General features: G+C 38.5%; 1 protein-coding gene across 1 annotated transcript in view; it reads right to left on the bottom strand.

The window, feature by feature from the left end:
* The window catches only part of KL (klotho), a 57,564-nt gene that overhangs the window by 13,453 nt on the left and 19,067 nt on the right, over positions 1-25,044 (bottom strand). Inside the window, exons 2-4 of the mRNA XM_084506713.1 lie at positions 10,122-10,632; positions 5,210-5,478; positions 1,405-2,521 (exon numbers count right to left, since the gene is read on the bottom strand). Of these exons, the coding sequence (XP_084362839.1) occupies positions 1,405-2,521; positions 5,210-5,478; positions 10,122-10,632 (1,897 nt within the window). The remainder of the gene's footprint in view (positions 1-1,404; positions 2,522-5,209; positions 5,479-10,121; positions 10,633-25,044) is intronic.

The raw sequence follows: 25,044 nt of genomic DNA, 5'->3' as shown, positions 1-25,044 counted from the left end.
GACTGGTAAGCCTAAAAATGTAATTGCAGACAAGTAAATGTCCCCGTAGGTGTATGTCCCATTAGGTGATCATGAAGAAATAGCTTTCAGCATTTAATCATCTTTCAGTGACCTGAAAGAAAACTATTTCCCACAAAGACTGCAAATAACACAAAGATTAGAGACATGACTTAGCTAATATAGCAAGCTTTCCACAAGCAGGCTATGGATATTTGAACACAACCAAATGCAAGGATGTAAAAGATGAAGCAGACCATACTTCAGTGTAGACAGTTCCACCCTATGGGGCAGGAGCCTGTAAGTGAGTTTAAAATCACAGTAGATAACCACAGGCTGCACATGACCAGCGTGCTGCCATGGCCAAAGAGCTAATGGGCTGCTTAGATATATGAAAGAGGAGTACAAGGGTAAGAGGTTATGTTGAACCCACTTCATCTATAGGTGTGGCTGCTGTAGAAACAGTGTGTCCAGGCTTGGGATTTACCTCTCTGAGAAGAATGCTGGCAAACAGGAAAAAGTTTAATAATTGAAAGGTTCTAAATCATGTTTTATCGTAAGGGACACAAAGAGCTCTGTTTGCATTATTTATCAGAGAGTTAAATGACAGTTGGCTTATTTTCTGCCTTGAAGTATTCACAGGCAATACATGGAAATGCATACCTAAATGGCTTAAAGCTGAAGACGAAGAAATTAACACTGGAAATAATATATATATGTATACATATATTTGAAAACACTAGGTAATTCACCTCTGCAACAGCTTACACTGAGAAGTAGAAAATTCATTATCAGTAAAAATTATCTCATCCAAGTCTGGTGTTTTTCTAAAAAATATCTGTGTTGTGTGACAGGATGACTCAAAATGCCTTCATTTTACCTTATAATTTATGAAACTTTGAGACAGAAAAAAAAGACTGTTTTGAGTTCTGAATAGCAGGAAAGAGTCCAGGAAACAGCATAATGAGGTAGACAGCTGAATTATTATGAAGAGCCAAGATAACGGCTGGATTAGATACAGAGACAGCTGAGGAAGGGAGTTCATATCCAGCCCTGAAGCACAGCAGTGAAGAGAGAAGCAACAAAGCAAAGCAACAGTTGAGTTGCAATAAGAAGAAAATATGATTAAATATGTGTGGAACTACTCACATGACATCTACTTAAAGCTCTTGAATTCACTAAAAAGTTCTTCTGCTATGTAATGTAGAATACGTGCAAGGTCAGTCTTCCTTATGCTTAGTAACACCAATCAGTTGCAAATGAAAGGCAAAACTATGCTGTAATAATATTTAATTTGTGGAGTATTCTACATAAAGCTTCATTTTTTGAAGTAAAACATACTCTATCACATAGTATCTATTTAAAAAAATGGTATTTGTGACATACAAACCACCTATGGTTCCTTACCTTTTAAAGCTTCGTTGATATAATTCTGTATGTAATACACTCTGAGCTTATCGTGCACCATATTCTGGTCATCATCAATTCCATTAGCCATAACATAAATTGGGATGTCGCCATACTTTGATTTAACCCACTTGAGCAATTTACGCAGTCCCCAGGGCACTACTGCAGCTCTGTTGGGGGAGTGCAGCCATGTGATGTCATTGATCATCTGAACTTCAAGATAGTGGTCATATTTCAGTGCATCTTCTTTCTCCCAGCCCACGAGGGTAGTAGTGTAATGACTTAGAGCAAAAAAATCAAATGAGCCCTGGATTAATTTCTTTTCATCTTCTGAGAAAGAAGGCAAGTGGAAATTATAGAGGTCAACACTGTTTCTTCGGTGAAGCCATGCTCTCATCACATGTGGGTAGTCACCATCCCCAAAGATGGGCTGGGCAAGCCAGCCAATGTCGAACTCTAAAATTCTGTCAGCAACTTCTTGGTCATTCCTGGAAAAGGGACAGGCTGGTTCCACCCAGTCAGCTTGCAGAGCTATAGATATTTTACCCTTCTGAGACCTTCTGAATTCTTTGTCGTAAAGATGCCAAGCTTTCGCATGAGCTTTCAACAGATTGTGCCCTGCAGTGTAGGTCAAGTTTTTCACAGACGGTTCATTCATTGTGATCCAAAATTTTACATAGTCCCCAAGACTTGTAAAGCAGAATTTGGCATACTCAACAAAAGCCTGAATGGTCTCTGGGTTTTCCCAAGCTCCGTATTTGGCAAGGGAAACTGGAAGCTCTTGGTTCTCAGCCATAGGTTGCCATAAAGCAACAACAGGAGTTATGTTAACTCTGAGAAGTTCACTAGCAAAACACCGATAATAATGTACAAGTGTGTGGTTGATTAGAGACAGATTACCTAAAGGAAGGATTAAAGACCACTTCAGTGAAAAATGGAAGTGGGTGACATGCATTTCCTGTAGAAGAGACACCTGGAGCCTGATAGCCGCAAAGTCAACACAGTGACGCTTGCGTTTGGAGGTGAAAACCCCATCCACTTTAATCAGTTTCTTCGTCTGGTGAACATCCCACACATAAACGTTAGGGTCAAGAAACTGAGCAGGTGTTGTGTCTACCTAGGTAGAATGAGAAACATACCGGATTCAAGCTGTTTGTTTTAGGTATGTAGGAACATCATATCCATCGGGCACAAGTTTCTGAAAGAACTTCACAAGTCAAAACACTGGATTAAGCACTTCTCTCACATCTCTGATATGATAACATCTCTGGCTCATATGAATTAATTAATCTTCTGCTAACATGTGACATCAGAAAAGTACCAAATCTATGTATCATTTTCAGCCATCCTATCTTATGCTAATGGTCACCATATTTATATCTTCTCCAAACTGCTGCACTCCTTACAGGAAATGAGGGATTGCTCAGGGCTAAGGCATTAACCTGCAACAGATCTTCAGAGAAGCAGAGCTGCAGCAAAGACTACAGTCATTTTAAAAATGTTTTCCTTTCAAGATTAAGAAGCTATACCAATGGGCATGTCTGTTGTAAATTACCCAGCGGCTTGTTTCAAGACCACTCCCTGAACACAGTAAAAGAAATAATGAATGCAACATCATTTCTGTGACCATTTTTTTCCTGACTATGATGCAAGATGAGTAATGCTGCGTGCTTGATTTTTAGCACAAACTCAGTTGACAAGCAAAAAATTTCCTTCTTGTTAACAAAGTCCTTTTCTTATTTAGCTCATATTGAACTCAGTTCCAAGTTATTTCAGCAAGGTGTTGATTTCTGGTGGTTTGGGCTTTTTTTTTGAACTTCTGAGTAAACTCACTATATGTCACCCCAAAGAATAAAATTTACAGTTTTTCAGTAAGTCTGTAGGGCATCAGAAGTCAGAAATGCCTGTATGACACACCGCAGTCAATAAAACATGAGCTTCCCAAGCTCCCACAGAATTATAATTTCACTTTTAAATGAGTATTGGAAACATAATAAGGACTAGAAAATGGAAAAGTGAACTGCTTAAAATAATGGAAAAAGTAAAATCTCCTTCTCATTCATACTCTAGCATAAAAGAAAGATCCAAACTTCAAGATACTGGTCCTACATATGTGTATGGACCTTTCATATGTGTACACCTACATATGTGTATTTGTCCCTTTCTCTCTCTCTCTCTCTCTCTCTTTTTTTTTTTTCTTTCATTTCTTTTTTACTTTTTGTTTTTTTTTTTGGGTTTGGGGTTTTTGGTGCAAGGTTCCCCCGAGTTCAGTTTTCCTTGTCCTGCCCTCTGTTTGAAAAGCAGGTGTCAGCCTACAACCAGTGTTCAACTTGTAGCTGAGGCTATGCAGACTGTATAAAGAAGATGCTGAAAATCAGTTGCTATTTTCTCCGGAGAGGTCAGTACTGTGCTTATAGAAGAAAGTAATAAAAAACAGCATGTCTGAGGGAAATTGCTTTTCTGGTGAATTGTCCCTTGTAGATTACTAAAGCATGCATTTCCACTAATACTCTGGGAATGCTGTCAAAAGAGTTTTTCCACTGTGATGCATCTACAAATCACACTACCTAAGCTTTATAGCACAAAATGTTTGAACAGCCTTTTGAAATGAAAATATTCAGCTTTGAAGGTTTGGGGATAGGAGAGATTTTTTAACTGTCTTAGGCTGACTGACTCCATAACTCTACAGCTGTTATTGATCCCAAATTCAGCAATTTCATTTCCATTCCCTAACCTGTCTGGGAGCTAGGATAATGACTGCTGAATATTCTTGGAAATCAGTGTACCAGGTAAGGAGAGTGCAGTATTTTTCAAGAGAACAAAGTCATATCTTAGTTTTGGAGTAAGAAAAAAAAAAAAACAAACAAGCCCCATATACTCTAGCCCTAAGAAAGATGCTGTCTTTGTGGAAAATCTAAATTAAAAATTCTGTTCTTGGATCCAGCCTTAGAGCTGAATTTAACTGCACATCATTACTGTGGTTAGAGGAGCCCTGTAAGCCAAAACAACATCTGAGAATCACAGAGCCGAACTATGAAAGAGACCGTAACTAAGATACAATTTTTTCACATGCTCTGAAAGCTTAAAATTTGAAAGGTTCTCCTGAAATATCAGACTAAGTTGAAATAAAAAGTGAGAGCTATGAACTGGATCCATGAACTAGCTAGGTGCTATCCAGGGGTACTGAAGCCTCAGTACACAGCAGTACAAGAAATGACATGGAAGGAATACAGAAATTTCATCTAAATCTAATATTGTTTACTTTTCTTTAACACAAAAGTCCTCTAACAAAAGTGTCAGACTGTACATATATAAGGTGTAGAAACATACCACTGTAAACACGAAGAGTTTTCAGGAAGTTTTCTAAATGTGCACTACCACAGTGGGCAAATACATTACCACTGACTTGAAAAAGCAGCAGTACTTCTCATTTCATAAACAAGGACCTTTGGAAATATGCTTTAGCAGATCTAAGCAACTTTCATTTGAACAGGACTGACTTCAGTAACTGATCACACAACATGTCCAGGGAGGATAAGCATCAGACCCCCTTCAATTGGTGTATGTTTTTATAGACCATTGCTTTCTCGACTGTACCTCACTCCAATTGGATCTCCTTGGTCACACACAGAAAGTCTAGATGAAGACTAAAAGGCATGGTATTTGCAACAAAATCCTTGCATCCATCTCCTTCAAATACTGTGGTGATAAATGTCAGCCAAGACACTCTATCTGGCTAATTTATCAATATGATCTTGACCACTGGTTTGGCTGGAGAACCTACCAGCTTTACCATCAGACTTACCTGAATATAGTTGTCAACAATCCCCCAGGCAAACCCACAGGGAAAGACCCCTTCTATAGGCAGGTTTTCAGGCAAAGGTGGGAAGCCATTTTTTTCTATCAATTTTTGATAGAACAAGACAGAAGATTTTGGCATCAACTTTTTGTCGTGGCTCTGGAAGTCAACATAAAACAATCCACGTCGGATGCTGTATCCCCTGTGCCATTCAAAGCCATCCAGGAGGGACCAGACTGTGTATCCAAACACATTAACTCCATCGTACCGGATAGCTGAGGAAAGAACAAAACCCAAACTCATTGCAGTGCTCATTCATCCTGTGCTGGAACCAGAAATGTTTGTGGTATTCACATGCAAGAAAAATGCAATAGCTCAGGTAAATATCTCAGTGTCTGCTTCAAAGCCCATTCAGGGAATATATTTCAGCTGCACAGAATGCTCTGGGACAGGCTCCCAGGGCATGGGTACACTGTGGAAGGCAATAGAGGTGCCTGGCTTGTCTTTAAACAAGCCAGATTTAGAAAAAGAAGTGGTGCAGCAGTGGTTCAAGCAGTGCTGCTGACTTGGTGTGCCAAACCTTAGCCTCATACCAGGGCAGAATACACCTGATCAGTTTGCAGCATCTGGGCCAGTAACTGCATGGCGCTGCACTCTGCTAAGCATTGCATCTCACTCTTAAGTGTCATTAATGCAGCACTACTACGCACACAAACCAAGTCAGACTCCTTTTTCACCTTCCTCTCCACTACTAATCTATATTAAGAAAACCCTGATAACACATTTTGGGTTTTGATGAACTTTTATTACCATGGATTGTAAATAGAAGTGATAATGCTGGAAGACTGCATGCAAAGACTGACTTTTACAATTCTGTCTCCTAATATCTTTTATGGCATACTGTTTTCCAGCTTAAATATTTATAGGTTTCTAAAAATATATATGCATTCTAGGTCAACTCATTGGCTTTTATGAATCACCACACACTTTGCAGGTTAAAATCAGGGTCTGCTGTCATCTGTTAGTTAGTATTGCCAGCATTACAGTTTTATTTTGTGATTCCAAATGATACTCCCTTTTAGTTGTATTAAACACTGAGATTCAGCAAAATGTTCCTGGGCAAGGCTCAGCTTCAGGAAAACATGCAGGAAAGTGGTTATTTTAATTACATAATTAGACCCACCCTAATTCAGCAATGCATTTAAGCACATTGTTATAAGTTCTTTTGAACTTGAATTTGGCTCAGCAGACAGTTGAGTTTATCTTTATTACTCACCATCTTCTGTAAACCCAAACTGGGTACTGAATGCACATAATATTTTCCAGCCTAATAACACTAACACAGTGTATTTCAGGCAACCAGAATATCAAGACCCTCATTTCCTTGTTTTATTAATGTACCTCATTACAGTAAGCTATGAAGGACCACATGGATTCTTCATTGTAGTCCTGTTCAAATCAATTAAATTAACCGTGGTTATATAAGCTATGAATTTGGCACAGCTTCTATCACAGGTCGTGAGAAAATGTCTAAGGAAATGGAATACTTCTCCTCCTAAAGGCACCATTCTTTTATGTTTGGCACATGATGGTATTTTTCTAACCTCCGCACATACACATGATGACATCTGCCGTACCAGCAGAGTAAAAGCCGGTACAGGTCCACTTTGTTAGACAGAATTTCTCTTTGAACAGCACGTCACCCCTCCTGTAAGTCATCACACATCACTCCCGCACTTCCGGAGCACCTCAAAAGCTCCCCTCAAATCCTTCTTTCAAAATGTATTAGCTTTAAAGTGTCACCTATGAAAAAAGCAATGTGAAAAGATTTTGGAAGTTTAGAAGTCTCAAACATAGCATCCCACAAGAATTGCATTTTACTGAAAAAAAAAAATACAATGAAAAAGACTGGTTCTCCTTTTTTGCATTGTCTATCTGCCCTCTTTTTAGTGTCTGTCACTGTGCAAGCCAGGCTGACTGAAAGCTAAACTCTCCCAGCTTCTGAAACTGAGTGTCCTTGTCCATGCTACCAGCTGGAAATAATGCCTGAGTCCTCCTCAAAGTGTGCCTAGAAGTGTGCTACTGTACAGGCCAGAGCTGGGCCATAACGGGGTTAACAATTAAACAACATTGACTGTCTCCTACCACCACTTTAGCTCATGCTCTATTCAGCTCACTAGTCTAGAAATAGCACAAGATATCATGACAGACCCATAAATAACAAACAAAGCCCTCTGCTCAGCTATTTTCCCACCATGGAGGGGTGAGTGAAGCCCAGAGCCACTGTTTCTGTGTGGAAGCTGCCCAAGGATATACATTTTGCCTCCACACATACCTAAGAATAGCTCGATCCTGACCTGTCAGAGGCCTACCTGTCCCTGTTCTCCTTAAGACTCTGGATTCAGACCTGTTATCTCAAATTATCTCAAAATTAACACAAATAATGACCTAACCACTTGGCTAGTCAACATGGCACAGAGGAGCTCTCGCATCCTCCTGTTCTACATGCTCAGCTTTACAAAGAACAACTTTGTTGTATCAGAGAGAGAGCAGGGAAATGAGTATGATCCTAGAGTCAGTGGTCGGATACCCACCCATGTGAGAAGAGAACTCCAACCAACTAGCAACTCTAATTAATATTTAACTCCTTAATATTACAGCTCTATTCACTCTATTCTATCCTCATTGTTATTTGAGGGGTGAAGATCAGTAACAGTAAATGAAAAAATGTGAATCTCAAATAAAGAGTCCTTTCCCCAAAATAAAAACAAAAACAGAAACAACACCAAAATATATATATATATATCTAACCATAGACCATGTCTACAGCACAGAGTGTCAGAGTGGATGTCAGCATTTCAGCCGAAATCTGGAGCAGACTTTTGAAGCAAATTTTTTGACTGCCCCAACTTACTACACCTTGGTTCACATCACAGGATGGTCTCAGGATGCATGACCTGAGGTCCTTTGCAGTGCAATTAAACCAAAGATGGGCTTCAGGAATGCACAGAGTGTGGACACCTGGCCCTCAACACCAACTGTTTTTACTCAGTGTGTTTATTCCAATAAGGCTATACTTACTTGGCAACGTTGACATTCATGTATGCAGTTTTAATGGAACCAGTGCATGCACACAGTGTACCAGGCAGAGATACTGGCCAGATATAGGAAGCAGCAAAACCACAGCTATGTGGCCTTGGCTCTAAATAAAGCATCCTCCTTTCTCAGTGCTATAACCCCAGTACCATTTGTTGCCCCATTACAGCTGGAGCAAATTAGGTAGAAACTAGTTCCTGAATCTCTATGTGATAGTGCTTTATTGCAAAGGATAGACATGTCCTAAGTCTCTGAGAGACACTGTATGTGCCTTTGTCTTGGGTCTTTTCTGTTGTACCACTTAAGACTCTCTTGTGGAATTTTCTTAACTAAATTTGTTCAAGTACTGCATAGGGAACTTTGATAGTCACATTGGATATTTCAGATTCTAACAGGCAGAAGAGTTAGGTGCAATAATTTTCATCATAATGATGCCACAGTCTCTTCTGCAGATCTGGTCCTCTGTTTCTTCTTCCTGTAAAAAGTTTAGCCAAATGTTGGAATTCACAGGTTAATATAATGACAACACTACCACTGCTGATGTTGTTGCTGTTATTTACAGTAATAGGAAAGAAAATCTATAAATTGAGATTGTTCCCAGCCAGCTGTTATTAAAAGGCAGATCCATGAATGTTTGTCCAGGAATTTATAAATGGAACAGAAATATGGGTAACAGTCATGAGGTTAAGAGCCTTTATAGACCTTCATCTGGCTTTATGCAAACTAGTAATACCGTACATGCAAGAATTAGTAATTGTTTCAACATTCCATTACTGCCATTTTGGATGCAATGCTTCATGTGTTTATTCACCTTTAAATTTATTTGTAATAATTAGGTTTCTGGAATAGCAGATGAAACAAATGTGGGACTCTTGCATCTTCATGAGTGCTGAGAATAAAACAAAAGCGATTTCTGCCTCTTGCATGCCTGACAATACCAATGTAACACAATGCTTATGTAGTTTGAACAAATAGCTATAATAATAATCTTTTTAAAACCAAAACAGCAAACGGAAGATGAGTAAATAAATTATTAAATTTTAGATTAATGAATTCAAGACACTGAAAGTGGAAATGGGAACCCCAGCAGCTTATTGATGCCTACTAGGATTGAAAGAATTTATTTTGCCACAACAAGATGAGAAATTAGAAAATAACTCTCATATGATGTCATCTATTTCTTCAACCGTGAAAAAAAATGATAGGATAACAACTTAAATAATTTATATTATATAAACTCAAACACTCAGTTGTCCTTAAAGTCATGTAATTTCAGATTATTGTGATTGATATCCATAACTGTATTAATGTAGTATTTATGCAAGGGCAAAACTGAGATGCAACATGAAAAGGTTTCAATTTTCCATTTAAAATATATTCTTTTACCCTTATGGTTTTTTTTTTCAGAGGAACTCTTAATGGATAGCATACACTTTTCCACATATATATTCTTAAGTTTAGTATATATGTATCCATACAACTACAATAAATTATTAATAAATAATATACTACATTTCCCTAAATCCACTGACAGTATAGTTCACACAGGGTTTGTACTTCTTCCCACTGAAGACAGCAGAAATTTTCCTACTGATTTCAGAGACGGCAGCACCAAGCTCACCAAATGCTATCTGCAGATACTGTGGGTCTTCAAGAGCTGAAAAGAGCAAACCCAGGAAGAGATCTGGAGTGTCATTTCACAAATGCCAACATGAATGTTAAAGACCCAAATTAGATTTCAGCCTGGTTCTTTAACAAGTCTCTTTAGGCTGTTTTGCATAATGATTTTGTCAAACACATATTAATACAACCTTAATCATACCTTTCAAAGTTTCCATAATGAACTTCTTGAGATAGTAAATATATTTGGCATCATCTCTCTTGGTGCTACCAGAAACAAACCAGCTGTTTTCCACAATGAATACTGGGGGGTTGTTATATTCACAGCTTATCCAGTAAAGGAGCTGCCTCAAGCTTATTGATTCCAACTGCTGGAATTTCATGTGAGAGTCCAAGAGCTGGAAACTCAGGGTAGCTCCAAAAGAAAGAGCAAAAAAGTCAGCTGTTCCCTTGATGTACTTCTTCTCATCTTCACTAAATTCAGGCAGCAGAGATGAGAGGTTACTCCTCATGCTCTCTGGATAGTCACCATCAATAAATATGGGCTTAGCAAACCAGCTGAGCACAAAATCAAGGGATTTTTGACATTCTTTTATATTTTTGTCAGTCATACTCTGAGGTTTTATCCAGTGGGAGCTAAGGGCAATTGACACTTTTCCTCTTTGAGTTGGACGAAAATGGTCATTGTAGAGATGCCAGACTTTAGCATGGGCCTGTTGAAAAGAAAGACTGTAATTAATGCACCCGAAGTTCCATTTTAAGTATCATAATTGGTCCCAAGTACCATCCACTGTCATACAGTGACCAGAAAAACATTGCATTTGAGGGTCCAGATTTATTCATTCATCAGCAGTAACTCCTAAGTTAACTTTTCATTAATACAATATTAGAGAAAGACAATAAATTTGTAGTTGTTTTGGCAAAACAGCACTGCAGTTTTCTATGAGATACAACTCCAGACACCAAACACACTTTTGGTAGTTAGCTAGACATCATTACTGGCTGTTATTATTAAGAATGGACATATTTCCAGTACTTACAAAAGTGAAAATCAATTTAACTAAACATGTCTCAAAGGATGTTTTCATTACATGAATATCACTTTATCTGTAGATACACAGATATATGGCAGGTCCATACTACTAAGATCTCTCAAACAATGTGAGACAAACAAAAACCCTGAACTTGTTTCTATTTGAACCAGAACACACAGTATAGGAAAACTACCAACTTGGACTTAGAGCCGGCTGGTGAATAACAAGTTATCACTGCTCTTGAAAAACTACTCTAATAATTTGATTTAACTTGTTTTATTAAATTTTGCTGTTTATCTCTAGCATCAGATTTCATCCACTTGATTTTTGGTATAACTTTATCTGTTACTGTGAGGAGATGTTTTCTACCAAATTTCTTTCCCGTGATCTTACAGAGTGGGTTGAAACATTCTCTTGATGTTCCCTTTGAAAGCTAAATAGATTAAGTTCCTGGAGCCTTTCATTATCTTCAGGCGTAGTTTCAAGCCCTCTAACCATTCTCCTCTGCTCTCCTCTGAATCGCTTCCAATTTGTCATCATCCATCTTAAACTGCAGAAGCAGGATTGGATAATATGCCAGTGGTAGTCTTGCCAGCAGTAAAACCAGAGATAATTTAATATACTGTTTCTGCTTATGTGACCATACCATTACACTATGAGCATATGCTCATCTAAAGTACCATGATATCTCCAGAGCCCTTCACCATCTAAAACATATTTTTCTTTGTACCTGGCTTATCAAATTTTGACTGCTCTATGAATCAACATCCCATCTTTATGTCATCTTCACATTAGTAGAAATTGTAATGCTTTTTTCTAGGTCATTGGTAAAAAGGTAAAAAATGAGAGATCTTTCATTAGAATAAAATCTACCTGATAACTATTCCCAGTTTACATTTGCATTCTGAGACTTATCAGTTAGTATTTGTTCACATAATTCTGTGATGACATGAACCTCTGTTCTTGCCATACAAATTCACAAGTGTGCTGAATATATGACAGATTATTAATCAAAATGTCACAGGCATTTTTTCAGTTCTCCCTGAAATAAAAGCCATATAGAAAGCCAATCTTCCAACCCATGCAGCTGGTATGTTAGCAAATTTTGTCATTAATTTATTGATAGCTGTTGTTTACAGTTTCCTTTTCATACACTCTTACCATTCAAGCTTTCAACTGCTATGATTTCCAGTTGCCAACCTTATTAGGAACATTAAACAATTAAGATTATTAATCATTTTTGACGTAGACACTGTCAATTACCCAGGAAAAATAATTCATTCTACTGTTCTTGCAGAATTTTAATTCTCACTGCTGGGAGAAAAGCAACTGGAAGTGAAGGACAATGAAAGGTAAGATCAATAATCAGGGCTCAGTTCAGTTGACCCCATACAAAAAACCTGCTGCTTTTGAGTCACCATGGGGTGTATAAAACATCTGTGCAAATTTGACATTGGCTGTAAAGGAAGCTGAACCTATGCCCTTCTAAAGTGGTCACCAAAATGCAAATAACAGCCTTGGAAACTCTAAATCACAGCACACACCTCTGCACACATACCTGATTCCAGCTCTCAGGTGCAAACTTTAACATACACGCTCAGTTATAATGCACCAACAGCTCAAATAAACATGATGCAGTCCCACCATTTGTCTATATTAAAACAATGAATTTTGATGCTAGTGAGAAACTAAATATAGCAACCTCTTCAAAGTCTCATGACAAAAATGAGAGCTGACTGGCACAGACTTAATTTTATTTTACACTAAAGCGCCATTATGCTGATGACAGAACAAAAGACATTAGGCACCATGACCAAAACTCCATACAGCCAACACCTTAAATATGATTTTAAAAATACCACTGGGAACAAATGTGTCACCACTTCCAACTCTAAGAGATGTCTGGAGAAATATTACTGATGGCAGAATTTCAAACCATTATCCTTGGAACCCAATCTGAACTTCTCACAAGGTGCCTCTGTGTCCCTGCCTCTCATCATAAACAAAGATGGGATGACAGGGGTAGCTTTTATGTTTTGGCTTTTTTTTTTTTTTTTTTTTTTTTTGTCTAGTTGTGGCATTCAGAGGGAATCCTGAGTACAGAGTCCAAAATCTAGCTTTCCTTTCAGTTTGTGCAGCCACGTTGAGGTTACTGTTGTAACCAAACATAGCTGGATTAATGCTACAGTAGTATTATATGCTATAATGTATATATTATATATATATAATGTAATGTATATATATATGGGTATATGTCTATACCCATACTACAAGTATCAGCTGGCTTTACAGGTATGTCCTAGGCATATTGTAGTTCCTTTCAGATCACATACACTTTTTGCCTCAATAAATGCCACGCATTCTTCCTCTGTTGGACCTGACTTATCTCCAGGCTTCCTGTCTCGTATGTTAAGATGCCCCCAAGCACACTTTCAGACACCAAATTTCATCTGCCGTCTGCACTTGCAAGTATTCTGCCCACTCATGTAGCACCTCAAGGATTACGTAGGACTTTCCCCATAACTCCTGGCTTTCCCCACTCCAATCCATGGAGAAAGATCTCCCAGCATTTTAGCATCCTTGATTCTACCATGAAGGAAGTTCATGCAAGAAGTACCAGCAAGAAGGAAGGGAATCCTGTGGGTTAGCCCTTTCCACAGATGAGGTCCCATTTACTATCTTGTAGGAATGAAAAAATATAAAAGGTAAAAATGTGAGATTATGTCATTAATATTTATTTTCTAAGCTGATCATCTATCTCTATAGAAAATGAGAAGACTGGTGTCTAAAATATGCTGGATGAGTCATTCTTTGGGAGTCCATCTTTCTCCACTGATGACAGACAAAATCTGCTATTTAGTTATACAGGACTTCTACAGAGTGCTGAAAGCAGCTGAGAAGCCCACTCAAATGTCTTTGCCTCCTGGAGTGTGCATGAAGTTAAAGTGGAATTATACTAACTCCATAATAAACCAGCTAAGCATAGAATATAGTGTTTTATAGTACAGAGGCTCGATGGACAAGCATGAATGGATTAATTCAAACATACATAGAAATAAACCTGGAATAAGTAAGTGACAGACCCAAGTCTCTATAGACATCTGGGAAAGGATCAGTTTTCCTAAAATTAGGTGTCTGATGCAGTTTTAGAGACTTCAGAATATTTCAGCCTTTAACTGCAGTTTCAGAACACTCTGAGTCTCCCATAAATCCTAAGCTGCAACTGCTAGACCCACAGAAATTCTTGGAATACTATAGGATGTGCTGAATGATAATTTGCATATACACCTATCTTCAGGCAAATGAATCACACTGCTCGGGTGGATTCAGTTTGAGCTGAAGCCACCTTATATTCTGCTGTCCACATGTAAGCTAGATGCCCAGGTACCCACTGTAGACAATGGAGATCTTGGGCTCCACTCAGTTGCCTGAACAAAGATGTCTAATTGCCACTCCAGAATGATGGTGGTTCCATGTAGACGTCCTAAATAGCCTTGGAAATCTCATGTGACACTACTGTGCTAATCAAATCCACTCAAGCCAATCTACTTTGTGAAGTCAACTGAGTGATTCACTGGTGCAGTACAGCAGCCACACCACGGCACTCAGCAGGATCACTGCCTAGCTCCCAGTAACTGTAGTGATTGTGGGTGGGACTTAAATAGGTGCCCAGACTCTTTTGAGATGTCTTACCTGAACTTGAAGACCTTGCTTTTTCTGGAGCAGCAACTGGAGGCCAGGCAGAATCCTAGAGCAGTTCAAATGACACTATATGCTTTTGCTGGGACAACTGAAACCTCCTAGATTTCTACTAACTGTATTCAAAGTTTAGTGTCCCAGATCATATGCAGAGAAAAGAAGCAGAAACAGCCTATAATCAATTCCTTTATATTTATCTGAAATCTTACCTCCTCATCTCAGTGACTATGACAGGCTTTGAGTTCACAGCTGACTAGGATTTAGACCATGGCAATCCACACTTCAGTACTTTCACTGACACATAGCATGTTGGCTCCTTGTCCCTGTTTTTGCAGGCTTCTGAGGGCTCTTACATTGTTCCTTGTTAGCTCAGGCAGATGTGTGGTGCTGACAGATCACTTGGCTTTACTGGAAAACCTTACCAAAAAAGGCTGAATTTTGGTAGTCTTGTCATTATTACTTGCTTTCAGATAGTAGCACGTGTTGCTAGATACCAAACATTTGACTGACACCTTTTTGGGGGGTACTACCTTACATTCTTCTGAATCTTTTGAGACTTGAGACAAGCTGGTATTGGGAAAGTTGCCCGTTAGTACAGGGACTCCTTGTGCTTACTACTGTATATTCTTCAGTAACACACTGTCAAGTAAGCTTTTAAATGCTTACTTTACCCTTTAAGTGTTTACATCACTTAAAAAAATACTAATTTTTCTATCACCATGAAAATGGAAAAATGTCTCAAGATGTAGCTTGTCCTTAGCTAAGCCCACCCATATTTCTGAATTTTGCTCATGTTTCAGGGTCTGGCATAGTCCTGCTTTCAAGTTGATGCATTCTTCTTCCCACCACTCTCCCACACAATATACCTATTTGAACCATGCTCTACCTATAATCAACCTTTGAAACTCTTATTGGTCATGTTTTATCAGCCTTATAGTGATCCCAGTGTGAGTCAAAGTCAATAATGCATGAGTCCAGCCTTGGTGAAGCATCAAACACATTTCCAAGGCAGAAAAGCCTCTTGTATTGCATGGGCTCGTCTACATAGTCCAGCTTCCTGCAGTGATAACAGAAATAATTCAACACAGGCAAACAGTCTTCACAATCATCTGACATAGTCATATCCTACTCTATTTCAGAACGGAGCTACACAGTCCAAGAATCACCAGGCGAAATCAGTTTAGTGATATACAGACAGCTTTGTTTGCCTGACTCCTCTAAATTCCTGCCCAAGATCACTAAGACTTTCCTGAGGCTGTCATTGATATGCAACATTCTGCAAGTTATCAGTGCTTATGTCTATCATGATGCATAAGCTTCACAACAGCAAATCAAGAATTATAATTGGGAATATCATGACTCAATCATGATTCAAAAATTTTTGTTCATTCCTCTAGAATAAGTTGTCTCAATTTTTACTTGTGTCTTCTGAACCAATAATAATACCATTCATTTCACAAATAAACTGCACAAATAACCTGCTCTCCATGCTCAGATGAACTATCTGTATTAACTCTCTATTTGCATTTTAATGAAGCTGCTTAGGAAAGTGTTACTGAAACACATTTAGCAATACAAAGCGAAGAGTTAATTGGAAAAGATGTGCAAAGGATTTTTGATTACTAGAAACCAGGACGATGTATCTCCAACAAAAATGTCATTATTCAGTCTTACATCAAAAGCCCTTCTGAAATGAGTATAATTATTGGAATGGCATGGGAAACTCTAGTGCATCATTAGTCAGAATGTGCCTAGTACCAAGAAGAAGAAAAATGCAATGACTTTTTTTCTCTGTTTCATAAAAAGTAAGTATTTTAATCAAAAGCTACAACAAAGGATGTCATATTTCATGTCATGTTTCACCCTTAGATCCAAAGTCAAGTAGGCTTTATCCATACAGTCCAGGGCAAACATTCTTTTTCACAAGAAAGTGATAATCTTAACACTGAGTAGCAGATAAAGAAAATTAGAAATTGCTTAAGATTTTCCCCATATTCAGAAGCTGGCAAGACAAAATCGTCATGTATAAAGCACAAGATTTTGCTATAGATAATATGCTAGTCATGTAATAACTTTTTTTTTTCACTCTTATTTTTCATAAGTACAGATTATTCTGTTCCTTTTTAGAATATGTTAGCCAACACATGACTGGTCCAAAAAATTCGGTATTTATGACCAACCTCAACAACCTAAGACCAGAAGACAAATGTACATAGAATGCTAAGTGAACATTTTTCAGTCTATAAATACTTAATGTACAGTTTGCTACAAATTTACCTTTAAGTGTTGATAACAGACCTGAACTACATTCTTTTGTTCCAATTCCTTTCTTAGTGTTATTTAGTCACAGTTTTTCCCACTGTGCTGGTCACCATAACATGCTGGTGCCTCACAGGCATGACTGAATTTATGCCTGCCATACATAAGGCAGGAAGCAATACTACTCCTACATGTATTTTAAGAATAGGGAGCAGAGATATTACGACATGTGTAGACAAAGAAAAATTAATCCAGGTACCTTAACTTCTACAGCAGTGTATTCACTCCAGAACAATGCCTCTGCTTGATAAGATACTCAACTCTACAGAAAAGAAAAAAAAAAAAAAAAAGAAAAGAAAAAAAAAAAACATCAAAGATAGCATTAAGTACTTATCTGAGGACACAGCAGTTAAAACACCATTTCTTCCCATCACAAGCAAAACGGAGGAGCTTTGCTGGACTGATCAAACCTGCCCTGCAAATCCCGCTATCTCCATCAGAGGCTGAGCAAACTCAACCGTACACCTTTTGGGGGAAAATTCATTTCACCTAATTTTTGTCATCGCCTGCATCTGCACAATTCACACAAATGGCAAAGGAGAAAACTTCTAGGACACAATTCACTCAAGTAATTTTTAATCCCCATTTGAGAGTGAGATGAACAGCCTGCATTTCCCTTCACTCATCACACAGGGAGGCTGGCACCACTTGCTGGAGCTAACACTGTCTGAATAAACTGAAGCACCCAACAATGAGTGAGCTGGGAAAGCAGCTAGAAGTCCCATGAGACTTAACAGTCTCTGAAAATATAAAGGTCATCTGGAAAAGAATTAAACAGCATCTGACTTTGAGAAGCAATGGGAGACAAGATAAAAATAGCTTTATTTCTGACAACAAATGCTTCTGAGACACTTGATGTGTTTAATCATTTTCCGGTACCTCTGACAGAAAAGATTAATTACGGAACTGCACAAAAATAGTTCAAGGAATGTTGTGACCCATGTGCATATTAAAGATATGAGAGTCTTAAGCAGAGTACAAAAAGAAGATAAAAGTACATAGCAGTTTGTGTGATTTAAAGCTAAGAGACAATCTTGCAGTACTGAAAGGAGCTAAATTAGTCCCTGATAAAAGACTTGATTCCGATTGGAATCTGGGACACAATACTCAGGCAGTATTTAGGGAAAGACCAAGATACAATCATTGTTATCAAAATTGTTTTGGGTGTACTAAAGCTACGTAAACATACAAAAGCTCCAGAAAAGAGACTGACATGCAAAGCCATCTACCAGGGCTCGAACCTCTTGAGGACACGGCCATGTTCCAATGCTGCTGACATACTCATGTACACAAAATACCACCAAAAAAAAAAAGATGTGAGGGAAAAAGACATGGAGAACTCAGATGTAATCCACCAAGGCAAGCACACAAAATGGAACATGCTGCTGTCAACAACGCAAACCAGATAATAAAATGATTTTGCAAGAGTTGATAATCTTCGGAAATATACGCAGAACAAAAAGGATGAAAAAAGAGCCATGAGTTTGGTAAAGGGAACTGAATATATTATAACCTCAAGCAAAAGGAACATTAAAGGATTTTAAGTCACATTCTGGTTGGAAAGAAAGTAACATGGTGCTACCAGTAAGCACAAAAGTTACACATATAAAACTCAGATAAAACTGACATATGATATATACAAAATAAAGATCTAAAATACAGAAAACTGACAAAACAATGCCCAGTCAGAGGACTGAAATTAAGCAGGTGCCAAAAAGCAAGTGGAAACGAGAGAATTGGTAAAGGTACTGGCTAGGGGAAGGCATCATTCCAGGTTCAAACCTTTGGTCTCATCAAGGTTTGCACAAAGTGGCTGGACAGGGAAGCTCTCTGACTACAGAACAGCTCTTCAGATGCTGAAAGCATTCAGAACTCAGAACTTCCCCCTGTGCTATGGCATAAGCTGACAGAGAAGATAGATAAACTAGTTGCTCTGCAAGTCATACATTGAGGGATGCAACCACGGTAACATATGCACTCTTAATTACATTAGTTGGGGAAAAAACAAACAAACAAACAATTTTTGGTAATATGCAGACTCAAAGAACTGAATAAATATTATAAAAGGCAACTTTTTTCAATACCTTTATGGGGAGAAATTCTGGAAGAGGTGACTGATACAGCCATCTGTGCATATTCATCCCCTCAAAATACCGTTTGGAAATGCTCGTTCTACACACTGCCGAACTATGTTTGTTATCCCAAATGTATTTCTGATGGTTCAGTGGGTACACAGACACTAGTCTGATCTAGGGTAAAAAATGTAGACACACATGGAGAGAATTGCTTTAGAGACTCTCAGGGAAGTGGGCAAAAGCTAAACAAAGAAAAAAGGACAATTCTGTATAATTAAAACTGTGTGTTATGAAGAAAAAATACATTAACAAGACACAGAGGTAAAAACAAATAGGACTAAAGCCCATCATCAGTACATGTCCTAGACAGACAAGAAAATCACAAAATGGTATTTCTGCTTGCTGGGCTTAATCTAACTGTGTGAACCAACCACCCAGATTAGAAAAATGTTGAAGACAATCTATAATTTTGTGTGGAAATGATAGAATAAAGAACCCAGTTTACTCATTACCCTAAAGAACCCAGATTACTCATTACCCTTATCCCAGGTGCATTTAAAGCTCTCTGAGTAGAAGCACTGTGCTCTGGTGTGAATGATTAACTTAAAATCTTATCCTGGGCACGGCAGTGGATTCAAAATAAATTGGCCCTACCAAAGTATGTAACCACTCCTGGAAATGCACTGAAACATTTTATGTGCAACTCAATGCTAAGAGTTTCCCAGGAAGACAGCAGGAAATCTTTGTCATGCCATTTTCACATGAGCATCAACTGATACTGTATTTGACAAATCCATGTTTGTAGAGTTGGGAAGGGCTGACAGAAAGGCAGGCAGAAATTATTCCTGAGGTGCATTCATGTGCTGCCCTAAAAGCCCCAGACTCTCTTCATTTAGAGATGAATGGGTAGACAATTTTCCCCAGCTTTGGTCCCAAAAGAAATTAGATTGCAGGAGTATTCATGCCAAAGTGTTTATGGATCCTGACCATCAGCCACAGAGGAAGTAAAAATATCCCAAACCACAGAGCCACAGAGAAAAATCTTACTGGAGTGAGGAATAATTTCACAAAGATTGTGCATTATCAAGGTTCCAATCTGGCCTACCAAAAAGCAGACAACAGAAATTACTGAATTACTGGTTTACTGTTTTTGAGCGCCTTTTTTTTTTTTTTTTTTTTTTTGAATATAAACCACACCTGTTGTACCAAAAACAATAGAAACTGGAATAGCAAATTTAGCACATTCTGTCTTTGTGATCTTGCTATCAGGCGAAGACTGGAGAGAATTTCCCCCTATCATTCACAGGGCACCAGTACTGCTTGACATGCATCTACTGTCCAAGGATTTCACCATGCTCCAGCTATTTGCAATATTCATATCATCCAAACATGGAAAAAATTACAAGAGGCTGATCAAATACAGATAATTTCATGAACAGCTGATGCATTAACATGCAGCCAGAGGTGAAAGAGTTAACTAAACAAGCATAAGTCATAACCTTGGGAGCACCATTCTAAGTGGATTGATGAACAGACCAAGGGGTACAAGATGAGTGAAGTATTTAGGAGTAGACTCATCACCTTACCACCAGTGAGCAAAGTTAATAGGAAGCTTCGTGCTCTACAATTCTGCGGGAGCTCAGACCTCTTCTGGGTTTGTTTATTTTTTTCTCTAGGATTTTATATCCATGTTTGCAGACATGATGAAGCCTTTATCTAAGTTATTAAAGAAGCTGCAGCAATGGGAATGGAGATCAGAACAAAATATGGCCTCTACAGCATTTAAAAAAAAGGCCAGCACAGGTAGTCACATTGGGAATGCTGATCCAGCACGGCCACATTATCTGCACTTCATAGAACTGTAGAATCATTAAGGTTGGAAAAGGCCTTCAAGATCACCTGGTCCAACCATCACCATACTACCAGTGTCACCCACTAAACCATGTCTCTAAGCACTATGTCCAACCTTTCTTTAAACACTCCAAGATGGTGACACCACCACCTCCCTGGGCAACCCGTTTCAATGCCTGGCTGTTCTTTCCAAGAAGAAATGTCTCCTAATTTCCAACTTAAACCTCCCCTGGCACAACTTGAGGATACTCCTTGTTGTATTGCTAGTTATCTGTGAGAAGATGCCAATTCTTCCAGCAAGGACAGAGGCCTTGTCACCACAAAAACAAGGAGAGGCAGTCAGCTTGTTCTGTATGAAAAGGAGCATGAGACACTCCTGGGAGACTTAGCACTAATGTAATGGGATGATCCAGAAATCACTGAGCGGGTGAAAGGTGTAATTGCCAAACTCGGCATATTTAAGAATCCATAGTGTGAACTCAGCAGAAGAATGAGCTACAATAGGTGGTCCCCACGGCATACCATGGGGATCTCATCCAATTTGTTCATAAGAAAAGTCACTTTGATGAGGCTAGAACAACAGAAGGTAGTCTTCTCTGGGAGAAGACATGAAATAATGGATACAGAATTATTTAATGTGTATGATAGTAAATATTTCTACTACACAAGTTAGACCTCCTCCCTCTTCAGCACCCAAAGATAACAGCTCCATGGTTGCACATATAAATTGATGACTACTTTATCAGTCTCACAACAAAACAGTAACTGGGTACATCACCACGGGGTAATGACAATCACAGGAAGGAGGCCACTACAACAGTGGTAGTTTGATTAGATTCTACCCACCAAATGGCATCAGAAGGCATTTCTGGTGTCCTGGATGAATGTGCTGGGGATAGCTTTTCCCATTGCAAATTCCTCTGTGAGGAACAGCAGCCACTGGGCAGTACAGCGAAGAAGGAATTAGAAGATGTCCCCAGTGGGTAACAGGAAAGTGTTTGGCCCTATGCAGTTGGTACAGGAATTATAAATTTAAACAATGTATGTACAACCGATGTCTTACAAGCTGTGGCAGATCATACACTGCAGCAGCACTAAATGAACGAGGATCAAACAAATTAATGACAGTCACGAGGGAAGCAACATTGTTTAGTGACAGCAAAAACCTCAAGTTGTCAGATAGACAATGGCATGTAACAAGACGCTGGTGTTTGCACACAGGGTAAACCTGAACATCATTAAGCATGGTCAAAACAAAATTAGTGGATCAGAGCTCTGTGCTATAATACAAACAAACTCAACCCAAAACGAAGGAGACTTACTTGAATTGTGATCTCTACAAAGATTATTTTTTAAAATAAACATTTGGGTTGTTCATGTTCAAATCCAGCTTGGTCACTGATGACATGATAACCTGAGCTATAACCTTGGCGATTAGATTTAGTCATTCTGAGATTAGAGCTGTGCATCAGTGACAATGGGCTACAGAGTAAAACAGAAAGGTCCAATCAGCCCTCTAGATGGATGCACGAAGATCATCAGGATAAGCACTGTATGTGTGATGGTACCAGTTTTCAATCTTCAGACAACTATTTAGATTATAATTTGACCAGATGTGAATACAGAATTATTCCTTCTTTTTCTAATCAATCTGAAACTGTTTATGTGAGACCCAGCTGTGTTTGTATGCATGCCCAATACACAGCAATCAATATAAACTACCTCATTGTGTATAACCTGCCTGAAATGTTGTTTTGTGTGCATTTAACAGAACTGATTGAATGGTGTGATTTCAATTATACAGCATTTTTACAAGCTGCAAAAATCACTGAAACTGTATACAACATTAACTTTAATTCAGTAACTTTTGGAGTAGCTTTTGCATGATTGTGCAGATAATACAGCATTCTGTAACATCTGAAGTCCAGTCCATTGTAAAACAAGCCACAAAAGCAATGATTGCAGTGCACTGCAAAAACAAACAAATTATTCACATAACAACTGCAACAGGGAAGGCAGAGTGTCATTCTTGATGGGAATCCCTCTTGTGTGGTCCCCTTCAGCTGCAGGAATTTTGAACTTGGCTCTACAGGCTGTGGCTGTAATTCTACCTATGTTTTTTATACTTCATAATTTGTAAAACGTGGAAGAATAATATTAAGTGTTGAGTAATATGAGGAATAGCTATACCCTGGAAGAAAGAACTGTGGACTAGTCAGTCCACAAACCTGTGGGAATCTTGTGCTTTTTGGACTGGAGGCTGGGCAGAGGACAGCTGGAGGCTAGGCAGGATACACCAGGTTTCTCAAATGGCACATGCTTGTCTATTTGTGCAACTTTATTATCCCTAGCAGTTTCTAAAGAGATAGCCTTGGGATCATAGGAATTTATGACTGAGGACATATGCTGTGGGAGATTGTATGTTATAGGACCTAAACTAGGCTTTTTCACCCTGCAAGTCTTGATGCCTCAGTTGTTTGCCTGTCTTTGCAACAATACATAAGACTAAATGAAAAATTGTAATCAATATACTGACTACTACTAGACATAATTATTCCTAATGTTATTGCTTCCACAATGTTTGGTTACAAAAGGAAGATCTGTGATACTGGAAGAATTAAAACTGGTTACTCAGCAAAGGTACGTCTCATCAGCAGGGATACAGTTACTGGAGGAGGCAGACTTTGGTCAGGCACCTTCATTACATGAATCTGCACACTCCTCAGCAGCCACCCAGAAGATGAAGTACAGCTGTTCAAATCAGAACCCAAAAGAGGAGAGAAAAAATCCAGAGCAAGGAAATATAAGAAAATTAGATTCTGTTGGGGCAAGAGAAACTCTTGGGGTACACCATTTTTAAAGACTCAAGCAACAGATTTATGACTTCAGTAAGAGATGGAGGAACAAAATGGGACATCCAATTGCAGGTGGTGAAGGTGTGGAGGAATGGTTAAGTGAAATAGGACACGTGGATGTTGGGCAGCTAGGAGGCAATGGGCTAGTGAAGTACCGTACTCAACTCACATGAGTTTGGCACGTACGCAGCTGGCTGAGAGCCAATCAGGCTCAAGGACACGATGCCCTTGAGCGATTGGGAAAGTCCCTAAGGCGGGAAGGTAGCTAAAAGAAGGAGAAACTACCTGAAAAGAGCGGGAAAATGTTAGCCAATCCTGAGCTTAGTTTTTGCAATATGTATGAGTTGATTATGTTCAAACTAGATAAAAGGCGACTGAGCTATCCATTAAAGTTGAAGTTCACTGTTCACTCATACTGAGCGTCTGTGTCTTCCTTCCGTCGACAACATGAAGGGAGGGCAGAATTTGAATTTATGAATGTCTTAAGGAGCGAGGATAATTTATGTGTATTTACCCAAGTTCTTCTACAAGCTTTCGGCTATACTGCAGTCACAGATTAAACTGGATTCAATTTATATCTCCTCTGATTTGGGAAACGCATTTAGAACCTCATCCAAAGCCTGCTGAAACCATGAAAATATACTTTTGAGATATGAATAAGTCTCTTTATGTCTGTTTCTAAATGTGTGTTTAATGGCAGATATAAAATTTCTCTGCTACAGAGATGAGTGTTAACTCAAAAGCATACAAATGAAAGTTTTCCTGCTTTATTCTTGCAGTCTGCAAACATAATAAAAACACCATTTAAGCTAAAAGGTGGAATCTTACATGGCAGAAAACTGCAACAAATAAGAAGCATTTAAAAGAGGATATGTAATTCTTATGTTATAAACATAATATTCATATTGTTGATTATCTGTAGAAATTAAGCCAGGTTTCACTTGTTTGTACATAAGGATTTTAACAAGTTTGGCTGGCATAATATTGAATGCTTTAACATAGTTTTTGGGAAGCTAAATGTTAGAAGAAGTGATATAAAAATACCAGCTACAGTTGTTTCATTTTTTAAGTATATCCTATATTTTTATATGATGCAATATAAAATGGGGGGGAGGGTTGTCACATCAATGTACTGCAATCTCAAGCTTAGTGATCCACAACAGAAATCACAGTAAAAGTTGACCTAAAGAGTTTTTATCCAATATTATGGGGAAAAAAAAGGGGGGGGGGGGGGGGGTTAGGGGGGGAGGAAGGGGTAAAGAAAAAGAAAAAAAAAAGATGGAAAACAGCAA

Source organism: Aythya ferina, assembly GCF_964211825.1.
Source record: "Aythya ferina genome assembly, chromosome: 1".
Taxonomy (NCBI): domain Eukaryota; kingdom Metazoa; phylum Chordata; class Aves; order Anseriformes; family Anatidae; genus Aythya; species Aythya ferina.
Note: the sequence above shows the minus strand (reverse complement) of the source record. Positions and strands in the feature narration are given on the sequence as shown.